Source organism: Chanos chanos, chromosome 5 (genome assembly GCF_902362185.1).
Source record: "Chanos chanos chromosome 5, fChaCha1.1, whole genome shotgun sequence".
Taxonomy (NCBI): Eukaryota; Metazoa; Chordata; class Actinopteri; order Gonorynchiformes; family Chanidae; genus Chanos; species Chanos chanos.
In genome coordinates this window covers 36,134,067-36,145,820 of record NC_044499.1, presented here as the reverse complement: position 1 = coordinate 36,145,820, position 11,754 = coordinate 36,134,067, and the positions used below count along the sequence as shown (strand labels likewise).

The 11,754-nt window shown below is 40.1% G+C and overlaps 1 protein-coding gene across 1 annotated transcript; it reads right to left on the bottom strand.

Moving 5' to 3' along the window:
* Window positions 1-3,292: 3,292 nt before the first annotated feature.
* On the bottom strand, window positions 3,293-9,202 carry ttc39b (tetratricopeptide repeat domain 39B). Its single transcript, XM_030774533.1, has 17 exons — window positions 9,102-9,202; window positions 8,843-8,974; window positions 8,406-8,482; window positions 7,738-7,805; window positions 7,560-7,624; window positions 7,308-7,413; window positions 7,042-7,107; window positions 6,772-6,880; window positions 6,016-6,083; window positions 5,657-5,716; window positions 5,311-5,472; window positions 4,999-5,090; window positions 4,732-4,852; window positions 4,507-4,618; window positions 4,029-4,146; window positions 3,739-3,855; window positions 3,293-3,389 (listed from the first exon to the last, which is right to left on the bottom strand). The coding sequence occupies exons 1-17, from the start codon at window positions 9,194-9,196 to the stop codon at window positions 3,293-3,295; spliced, it is 1,665 nt and encodes a 554-aa protein (XP_030630393.1). The 5' UTR covers window positions 9,197-9,202.
* Between the last annotated feature and the right edge of the window lie 2,552 nt (window positions 9,203-11,754).

Genomic DNA, 11,754 nt, shown 5'->3' with positions numbered 1-11,754 from the left:
ATTGACTGAAAAATAAACAATACACAGGGTGGGTAAAATGCTATTGAGAAGAAAATAATTGTTTTTTTAATTAAAAAAAAGAAGAAAAACAGCAGGCACTAGTACATGTAATATAAAACAGCTCATTAATTTGATCCCCAGACAGCTATGCTGAGATATGATAAGTTAGACAAAACAAAGATGAGATGTCTCTTATGTCTAATTAACAGGTTGCATTGAAATATGAGATAATTGAGATCAAACTGTAATGTGAATACTGTCACAGTGGACTGTGCAGTTCTGCAGTTTTGGGCAATAAGTAATCCAGAATAGTGGAGTACATACTCAAGCTCACAGGGTTTGTCTATCATTTACTGGGATTGACTTTGCGCTTGATGAATAGCATTGGGAGGCAGGGGGAGGGGCTCTTGTGAGAACCTAGTTGTGAGAACCAGGTTAGAAACTTGTGTGTGAGTCTGTTTTCAGGGGATAAAGACTTTGCTATTGGGGAATAAGTATGATTCAGTACATGAGATTTTACTGTAATGGTCCTGGCATGAACCAGGCTGTTTTCTTCTTAAATTTATTTAGTTTTTCTCAGCCCTACAACCTCTGTAGGTGATGTCAGGGAATAAGGGTGTGTGTTTTCAAGAAAACAAAGGTAACAGCTGCCTTGAAATCTACATAAAATTGTACCACAGCACATTATTTCATTACTAGCGGCCTTCTCTCCCATCTTACTAAATTACCACTCCTCCTAAATCACAAATGGAAACCTGCACTCCCTCTTGCAGCACCTGCTTCAAAAGTGAAAGTAAATCATGGGATTGTGGGTATTTTGCAGTGCCACATAAAGCAGCTCTGTGGCCAGCTTTCTTTTATAGACTACGTTGCTTGATTCTGAATATGATCTAAGAGTAAACCCCAACTTCACTGAGCTTTGTGTCCAAAAACTTAACAAATTCACGTCACTGAGATTTGAATTACATTTTTAAATTAAAATTGGAATTTCACTGGCATTTCTCTAATGATGTCTTTTTTTAAATACTTGTAAAATGAGAATGATGGCTTTTAGGAAGTATACACAATTATAATTTTCACTAGATGTGGGTGACTGTGTGCATTTTTTAACAAACGTGTTTGAAGTGACTGGGTGATGGGGTTGTGATTATGGATTGGAACGAGGGACACGAGACTTGTGAGTAAAATCCAGAGAAAAACAGCCAGGGTCACAGGGTCAAAATCAGGCCTTTCACATGAGAAATGTCTGACATCTGTGCCATCTGACCTGAAATGTTTCACAGGAGCCAATGTTTGAGTCTCCACACTGACGAACATGGATCATGACATTTTTACAGTCAGACTGTTCCTCTCTGTTTAGTATCACCACACCACCACATACAAACACTGAAATGGGTGAAATGAGTGTAGCATTGCTTTCAACAGATGGAAGTACTGATGGAGTTTAATGATTTCATATACTATTAAAGTGTACATTTTTATATAGTGAAACAGTACAACTAAGCTCAAACTGCATATCTGAGCTGTGGTATTTAAAATGTAAAAATGGGTGACTAAGAGTGATTTGGTTACTGGACAAATAAGGATTTTCACATATCACATCTGTTAACCAAATGTTTCAAGCCATACGTTATGTAATAAAAACAAAATTTCATCTGTAAGATTTTTGACCTCATTGTTTTTAAATAACCTGGTGGAAAACAGCACTTTGTAGCCTACTGTACAACAGTGTAGTTTAATGCAGTATTGTGTGAATATGATCAGCTATGGTTTCACTCAAGTCTCCAGTCAGTGATAGTCACCCAAAATAAACACACAAAAGAAAGAATAAAGTTCAATTCAGCCCAATTCAAAGACTTCTCAATACAGTAAAGAGATTCATCTCCTGAAGAGAATGTTCAGGTAATTCCAGTAATTAGTTTTGTGTCTGATAATTTTTTAAAAATTTTGACAAATATACAAATTTAGAGCATATCTGGATTGTTATCTGTAGTACAGACCCAGACTAACTGGGTTTGAATGAAAAAACAAAACAAAAAACAGAAAACAGGAAACTGAGTATCCACTCTTAGAGGGCAAATCATACATGTGTGCACATCGCACAGGTACAATGATTTTTGTCTTTCTATTTTTTCTATTCATAATAAAATCATATTTAATTTACAGATCAAAAATAAACAAAGTTATGTATCCCATTTTGATTACAATCTAAATAATAATAAAACATAAGATTTACAATAATCTCTAACAACTACAGCCTACTCATTATTGCTTTCAAATGTATTTCAAATTGCTTTAAGCTGCATTGATATACATGTGATAAAATCTAATATTACAGCATTGATTAGAACAGAAAGAAAAGACCATCAAATACAACAAATCTCTCTAAACTGAAAGTTGTGAAATTATTGCACCATTTTGTCTCTTTAAATAACTGCTGTCCATATAGTATATGTCCTACATTGAAGTTTACACATCATATTGATCTGAAAGGCATGCACAAGATAAAAGACATTAAAATACACACAGACGGGGACACAATTCAAAATAGACACAGAAAGACAGAAAGACCCTCCCACACCCATATACACATACACATACACATACACACATATTTGGTCTAAGTTCAAAAATAAGACATTACATTCATTAAGCCAGTTGTTTTGTGTAAGGAGGTCAGGCAGTTTACCGTACTCTTTGATTGGCTTAACTGTATGAATTAAGTAATTTTGTTACTATAGACAGCAGATCTCCCTGTTTTACAGTCAGGGAAAACAGAACTAAACACAGATTAAGCATGAGACTGTACATACCTATTACGTGATGTGAGGTAAAAGTGTGTATGTAGTATTTGTGTATGTGTGTGTGTGTGTGTGTACGGGACTGTAGGGCGGCATTTGTATATGTGTGCGTGTGTGCGTAACTCATTCAGCACTTTAAACCCAATGCTTTTAACCTGGCATTCTTCAGACAACCAGACAGGACACTGGTCCTCTTTGGTTTCAAAAGAGTACTCTAGAAAAAAAAACATTCATCCATTTTAGTTAGGGTAAACAAAAATTCACCCTAAATAGCACAGATCTTTAAAAACGGCATAAAAGCAGAGTGAGGATCAAGATGGTTCCTTTTGTTCTCACTGAAACCAGCATGTGGAGTTCCACTGCAACCATGGTACTCTGTTTGAACTTCTCACTGTTACTGGAACAGGTCCGGTGACACGGAGAGCGGACGCACTGTTCCAGTAGCAGTTTGGTTGTGGGTATAGAGTGCCAATGGACCAGCAGTGCCATAACTATGGAGAGCTGGCTGGTGAACCCTTAAGGCTGTTTAGTGCCGCGTGAATCCGAAAATGCAGCCGAGACTCCATAGAGTAGTCCTTGTAGTTCAGCCTAGACGGTGAGAACCAGTGCAATTATAACATTATTTTATTCTATAATCGTTTTTAGGAGAAGTATTTATAGCTCAGTTAAATTAATTATAAAACTGCAAATAGGATAAATATAGCTATTAAGATTGCTTGATGAACATTTCATCATGTCATTTTAACACAGACAGATTGGAATGATACAGCTGCATACCATTTCTCTACAACCACCCCATGTTCTATAAGATTGATATATTTTAATAATATGGTTGATGTATCCAGTGGGGGTCCAAACTTCCAGTACTGTTAATTTGAATATGTAGCTTTTACTGAGAGAAAATGAAGGTAAGTTATGTGATAAAATCCACACTCACTTGGCATCCTCAATGTAGCGTGTTGCTTTTCTGAAATCACCTTGTTGTTTATACAGCAAACCCAGTTCATAAAGAGTGAAGGGAATCAAGTAATGATCATACCGAATACGCTTCTCACTGTTAACACACACAGACACACACACACGCCCAGCTCAGATTCAGTTTCTGAAGATAATGCTGATATTGATCATTTACAATAAACTGAGAGAGAGAGAGAGAGAGAGAGAGAGAGAGAGGGAGAGAGAGAGAGGGAGAGAGAGAAAGAGAGAGGGAGAGAGAGAAAGCAGTACCTGGCCAGGACCTGTGTAAAACACAACTCTGCCTGCAGCAGTCGGCCCAGATGCTTGAGGCAAAGCCCTTTCAGCATCTGCACTAGACACTGGTCATCTGGATGGTACTCAGACGGGTCTAAAAACACAGCAGTAATATTATCAGATACAGCACTTGACAGAAGAGTAGCATTATCAGTAACCCCATCTGACAGACATTAAAGAGAAACATTATCAGTTATCCCATATGACAGACCGTAAAGAGTAACATTTTCAGTTTCCCCATCTGACAGACTGTATGCTCACGTCTTAGTTATGCAAGCCTAACTGTCTTCTGTTTTTTTGTGAATCCAAACTATTTTGTAGCTACAGTGACTGTTGTGCAGTGGCTTTACAGGCTGTGTTTGTACGCATCTAGTTTTTAAAATGGTTGGTAGCGAGATGCTAACTGGAGAAGGTATGAGAAAGCACCACGGTGTGTTTGCATGAGTGTACTCACTGGGGTTGCTGCGAAGTTGTTCCTCTGCTTTTTCAATGGTAATGAGAAGTCCCTCTGTAGCATCTGCCCGCTTACCAACAATAGTGAAGCCATTCCATACATACATCATTTCCTACACAAACACAAGCAGACTTCATTATCCACATGTATTAATTTGAGGGTTTGTGTGTGTGTGTGTGCGTGCGTGTGTGTGTGCAGTAAGGAGAGAGTCATTCAGTGTCTCACCAGTGCTGGGATCACCAGTTTAACAGGAGTGGCAGCAGAATAACGCCGTGATTTCCTCACTGCAAACTTTTCTGTAGGGATGGATTTCCCAGCCAAACGCTGCTTTAAGCCCTCAACTTTCCTAAACACACACACACACACACACACACACACACGAACACAAACACACACAAACACTTATTGGTCCAATGGGTGACATGCTGTTTTATGTGAAATGCTTTTATGAGCCAGTGTAAGTATGAGATCTGTTGTAAAGTGATCTCCCACCTGAATAACTCCACAATATTCTCTCCTGTCTTCTTCACCTCCTCCTCTGTCATCATACTCAGAATTGCAGCCTTCTGGTACACATAGATTGCCTGAAACAAGCCACATACAATGATCTGTGTGTGTGCGTATATACACAGCCATATGTCTTACACTGTTTCAGTATGTCTGTGTTCATGTAACTATAGTGTGTGTTTAAGTGTTTGTATGTATTGTAGGAGTTTGCATGTATGTTGTTGTATGTGGCATAGTGTGATGTACGTGTGTGTGTGTACGAGTGTATGTGTGTGTGTGTGTGTGTGTGCGTGTTACCTTTGACCAGCGGCTCTCCTTACAGAGCAGGTCGGCATAGCGATATGCCTCCATCCACTGCTGCTGGAAACTATGACACCACATCAGCTCCCAGTAACATATGTGATGGATCTGCCTCCACTGCTGTTGTGCATTGATACATTCCAGGAACTTCCCCTGTGCCTGAGAGAGAGACAGACAGAGAGAAAAAGAGAGTGTGAATGATTTGTATAACAGAGAAAGACACATGGAGAAACACAGTATTCATACCTTTACAAGACAATAGTCAGGTCTAAACACAAAACAGAGTAAAATTGCATTAGTTAGATTGTGGGCTAATCTATAATAATTGAAACTGGCCACTCACCTTTTCAAAGTGTCCTCTCAGCAGTGCAATTCTTGCTGTATAGAACAGAATGATGGAGCCCTGACAGCGAGAGATAAGATAAGCTAATGCTTTGGTGAACATGAAAACAACATAAATGAGCAATGAACCATGCTCATCTCAGTCCAACTCAACACTGCTGACGCTAATCTGATGGTTCATGGAACCCTACATTCTATTAAGAGACTTTGAGAGTTGTTGGCATTAACTAGATTTTGGAAGCTCTCCCTTTTTTTAAAAAAAATATATATATATATTGTTATTTGAATATTTCAGCTAAGACTTGCTGTAATAAGAGAATATGAAAACAATTCATATTTTACAACTGTTTTTGTTCTTACCTTGGGATATTTTTCTAGGTAAGGCTCCAACAGCGCCTCTGCTTCCACTAAATTACCCTCACCAGTACCTGAAACACACACACAGACACAATCACCCCAGGTCAGCAAACACACCATAAAAACAACATATTAAGTCTAACAAAAGCACAACAAGTACATAAAATGTACCCCGTTTTACCCCTGAGTAATTAGTATTGCAGAGAAAACAGCTGACACTATAGTACAGGTGTGGTTGTTTGCTGCTGTAGTTTAATCAATGTAAGACAGAGATATGCAAAGCTCTAAAACGGTTTCCCCCAGGTACAATTAAAAACCAGATTCATAACCATAACAAGATTTTTCTCTATTTAATAATTTGCCCCATATGAGAGAATGATATTGTAACAATAAACCAAATTACCCTGTAAGAGGGAAACGTCTGTAATTTGAAGCGGCATGAGTAAGTGGTTATAAATCGGTTCAGCCAGTAGATGGCAACATGTGTATGTTTGTAAATCAACTTACTTTGTATAAGGCTGAAATATCTGTGTAATTATAAACCAGATTACCCAATCTAAAACAGTATTGTGTAGTTATACACCAGTTTTCCTAGTTTAGATAAGATTTACAACCACTTCACCCAGAGTAAGGTATGTACAAGTTTATTCCATACATTAGAGGTACATGGATATACACCTGCCTAACCAGTAAAAGGAAGACAAATGTGTTATCATACTCCAAATGACCCTGTAGACAAATTGGCACAAACCAGTTTACCCAGTATAAGGCAGACGTATGTGTGGTAGAGGAGGAGAGTTAGGGCACAGAGTATGGCTCTCAGACTCTGACTGGCAGCTCCTTCTCTTAACTGAGACAGGCCAAACTCCTGTACAGGAAACAACATAGTCAGCTGACGCCTCTTTTTTTGTGTGTGTGTGTGTGTGTGTGTGTATGTGTGTGTGTGTGAGAGAGAGAGACAGAGAAAGAGAATGTGTGTGCGATAGAGAGAGAGATCATATGCCTAGACATCAGGTAACCTCTACTCACTCTGTTCCCTGAGAAACCAATAAATTCCAGCAGTCTGAGAACCCTGGCTGGTAGAAGAGACAGCATCTGATGCAGACGGGACAGAGCATGGACAGAAATGAGACATATGAGTGTGTAAAATGTGAGCCAATACTATCTCACAGTCACCCCTCCCCTTTAACACCACAGTCAAAACAGTGTAAAACCACTGACAAAGAACCAGCTTTCAGCTAGCTAGAAACTCAGAAATCCTTTCATATATCTCCAGCATAACCAAAGAGACTTACCAGGTTGAAGGAGCCAATGCCCAGCCTGACTCCGCCCTCAAACTGTCTAAAGGCCTCACTGTCCACACCCAGCTCCTGACACATGTTCAGCACATGCTGGCACTCCCTACCCACAGGAGATGATGTCACGCAACAATGCAAATATAAAAGGTGTTACAGCACAAGAAAAGACAGGTGAAATGTCACAATGAAATTGCTGAGTCACAACAAAATATCAGGCAGAGAGATTTATTCCATGGCAAACTGACTCACTTGTATATTTGATAACTTGTGCGTATTTTGATGCCACCTTTGATGAAACTTATCATGTTTTCATCCTAACAGAAAAAACACAAATAAATTAAATAGGGACACTGTGAGAGAGAGAGAGAGAAAGAGAGAAAGGGGGGGGGGAGAGAAGAGGAGAGGACGAGTGTGAGTCTTCACTGACCTGTACAAATGTTAGTGTGGCTTTCTGCAGCAGGCACTCAGCATAGCAGATCTCTGCGTGCATTTCCTCTAAAAACACACACACATAAGCACGCACACACGCACGCGCACACACACGCACGCGCACACACACGCACGCGCACACACACGCACGCGCACACACACGCACGCGCACACACACGCACGCACACACACACGCACACACACACACCCAGATTTAGATGAGTCCAAGCCTTCAACTTCCATGCGAATACGCCACGGACTCCAAATAAATTACCAGCGATTGTAATTAAGTTTATGACCACCTGGCTGATAGCAGGGACAATCTGAACCATTCATTTTAATTTAATTACCCCAGCCAGTCTTTCAACTGCCATTAAAAAAAAAAAACAGTTTGAGGAATTAGAAGATGAGTGCTTCAGTTTATCTCTGCTCTCAACCATGTTTGTGCCGGCTGATAGAAAAGTTTATGTCTGGTGTACTTTATGCAGAGCAGCTTGTTTATTTCCCTGCACAAACCATTTTACCCAAACATACTTCTAGAGGTCATTTCACACCATCAGGCAGTGACTGTCAACAGCACTCAGGTCTGATAAGTGATATTAGCAGTACTATTTACACGGATTTAAACAAAAACAGTACTCCTTATTATACGAGGTGTTCTCTTACCCTCCTTTAAGTTGTCTGAGGACTGTTTGGACACCAGGCTAGATATGGACTCCACCACTGAGCTCCTCTTTCGGAATCTGCAAAAGGGGGTCATTCACACACCATTTCACTCACACCCATTAACACTGAACATTAACTCCTCTATACAAAAGGAGGCCATTCACACACTGTTTCACTAATACCCATTACCACTCAACATTAACTCTTCTATCCAACTGTGGGATGACTCGCCCAATATTAGTACTCCTGTTACAGGCTCAGATAAATCTTTATAATCTTTTAATAGCAGATATGTCATAATCAGTCACTAATAGGTACAATATCATCGTGATCATAATATCACAGGGATTGTGTTTTAGTGTGAGATCTTAACACGCCTCTGTTTGTGATTTGACCCTCTAACTGTGAATGTGACTGAGAGATTTTGATGGGGTTACTTCTGGCAGGTCTGTAGGGCTTCTTTAATGGTTGCCATGGCAGCCTGAATGTCTTTGTGCTCAAAGGTCATGGCTGCCTGCATCACCAGGATGCTGCTGTAACCCAGTGCATGGTACATACTGTCCTTAGACCTACAATACATACATTACAAAAACATATTAGACATGTTCACACATTATACCTATCCCACATGTTACAAAACCCTTAAAGTCAACATGGGTACACACAAACACACACACACTTTTCAGGATACCATACCATGGCCTAAGAAGATCCAAAGCCTCTGAGAACCTGTTGTTAAGGACCAGGTTAAGGGCCATGGAACACTCTTCAATAGAGGTTCGTAGATCCATCTTAGAGGCCCTGTGAAAATTGAAAGTAGAAAGTCAACTCTCTCCCTCTCTCTAACACATCCACACGCACACAAACAGTTCATCTATATCTAACATACTAATTTGATTGTCCGTGGACTGACACTGTTAAACAGCTGATGGTCTTCTTTATATATCACAGGTTTGATCTGACAGGATTCTTCACACATTATACAACTGTGAACCACAGTTCTTCATACACACCACTGACTCTAATTTTAGGACATTTCTCAGTTTTGCTGCACAGAGATTTGAGAATATACACAGCATATCCCTAAATTACCAGAGTGGGACAGTTCTCTCTCTTTCTCTCTCTCTCTTTCTTTCTCTCTCTCATACAAAGCTGCAATACTGAGTGCAATGTTATCTTATTGTAAAAAATGTTTCCAATCTAAATACTGTGAATGCTGTGAACAATACTGCATTCACCTTTAACATTTCAACTTCGTTTCCCTTCTTTAATGCTGTAATATTAAATAATAATATTAAATGGTGTCAATTCCAGGTGTGGAAACTACAAAGAAATACTTATGCAACACTTTGAAAACAGTATAATGTAGGTAATCCTTTCACTCTCATCTCTTTCTCCAGCTTTATCCCAGAATCATTTTTGTGTCCCAGTAACCAGACAAAGAAATCTGCACACCCAGTAGATCTCAGCATATCTATCTATCGATCAATCGATCGATCGATCAATCAATAGATAGATAGATAGAAATCCTTTATTTTGCCGATTTCACCTAATTGGACATGGTTATTTATTTTTTTTCTTTTTGGTAGCATTTTCCTCACCCCAGTGGGTCTGATTCCTGCCTTAGAAGGTGTTTTGGCTCCATAGCCTGATGACCTATTTATGTGGTAATTAATCAGGCATTCTGTGCTGTCGCCAAGGGCCGCCTACAAAGACATCTCACTCACTGATCTCCCTCGCTCCTGTTATATAACCCCAGAATCTGTCTGTTGTGTCTGGAATTTACAAGCGCACACACATGGACACGCACCATCCTGGTCTTGTACAGAGGGATGGCATCATCGGGGAAAAAAAAAACAAGAGCAAAGCCACCCTCCCCCTTTCTCTTTAATACACATGTTGCTCTAGGGGGAGGTGACCCTGCAGTGCTAAAAATAGCAAGCAAACTGAAGGAAAGAGAAAAAAAAAGTGTCACAAGGGGAGAGAGAGAGAGAGAGAGAGAGAGAGAGAGAGAGAGAGAGAGAGAGAGAGAGAGAGAGAGAGAGGGACAGAGAGAGAGAGTGAGAGAGACTGTTTTGAGCATAAGGAAAAGCGCAGCTGTGATTGGCTGATGCAGAAACCTGCAACAGTAGAGGAGCCAGTAACCATAAAATCTGAACCCACAATGACAAATACGACACAGCAACTATTGCTCTCCTTTCCCTTTGTATCTCTGAATTGCCCCTCGTTCTCTCTCTCACACACTCTCATACACACACACACACACACACACACACACACACACCTGCTACTAATATGATGAAATAATAAGTGTGTCTACTCACAGAGTCTAGATGATGCTCTTTCCTGTGCTAGAACAGCCTGCCTCTAGGTAAAACACATTTAGCTCTCAGCATGAACTTTTATCATTACTGCTTTTCTAAAAGGGTGAAAGTGAGGAAGCCAGAGAGAGAGAGAGAGAGAGAGAGAGAGAGAGAGAGAGAGAGAGAAAGAGAGAGAGAGAGAGAGAGAGAGAGAGAGAGAGAGAGATGTCCATCCATCCACACATCTACACTGATCACTGATCTTCCTCACTGCAGAGCTCTGCTTCTGAATGATGCATAAGAGTCTTCTGCAAAGACACGAGGACACACACACATGCACGCACGCACGCACGCACGCACACACTTCGGCCCTTGTCTTTCATCATCAGCGGTCTACACCTGTGTCCAGACTGTGTCCTGAATGAGGACTTCATACAGATTCTCCTGTTGTAGTGAACTAGCTTGTGAATGTATCCATAAGTTCAGATCCTCGTTACGACAAAAATGACCATCAACAATCTTCTCTTGTGACTTCATGATACTACATCATCAAGTTGTGCCCATCAGCATCCTCCACTCATGCCAAGTGCTACCTGTGCTCTACTTCAGCCCAAGTGAGTTAAAATGCTAAAGTAGGACTTCTCTCTATCTCTGGCTATTTTTTTCTTTCTTTTTTTTTAATTCCGCCTCCACTCATAGAACAGAAATAAAACTCTGATATTGTAGACGGCAGAAACAATAGGAGCAGGATGGTATTTGGACATGGTCCATGTAAACATTCAGAAAGATAAAACATACAGTACTTGTTATGGTGTACTCACACTGGAATCCGATCAAAGGCATCTTCAAAGCAGTCCTACAAAGTCGAAAATCACAGATAGAGAGAGAGAGAGAGAGAGAGAGAGAGAGAGAGAGATTTAATTTGTTAGCTAAATCTCACACACATACACACTCACGTACACCAACAGGACACAATGCACATAATGGTTCCCTTAAACCGTCCCAGGTCTAGCATTCTTATCCTGGCTCAAACACTCTAGTCAGTT

Coding starts and splice junctions, on each gene's coding strand:
- ttc39b (XM_030774533.1), bottom strand. CDS start 9,196: ATGGATCTACGAACCTCTATTGAAGAGTGTTCCATGGCCCTTAACCTG. Junction 6,084..6,771: donor ATACGTCTGCCTTATACTGG/GTAAACTGGTTT, acceptor TGTGTGTTTCAG/GTACTGGTGAGGGTAATTTA. Junction 4,147..4,506: donor ACAACTTCGCAGCAACCCCA/GTGAGTACACTC, acceptor CTGTGTTTTTAG/ACCCGTCTGAGTACCATCCA.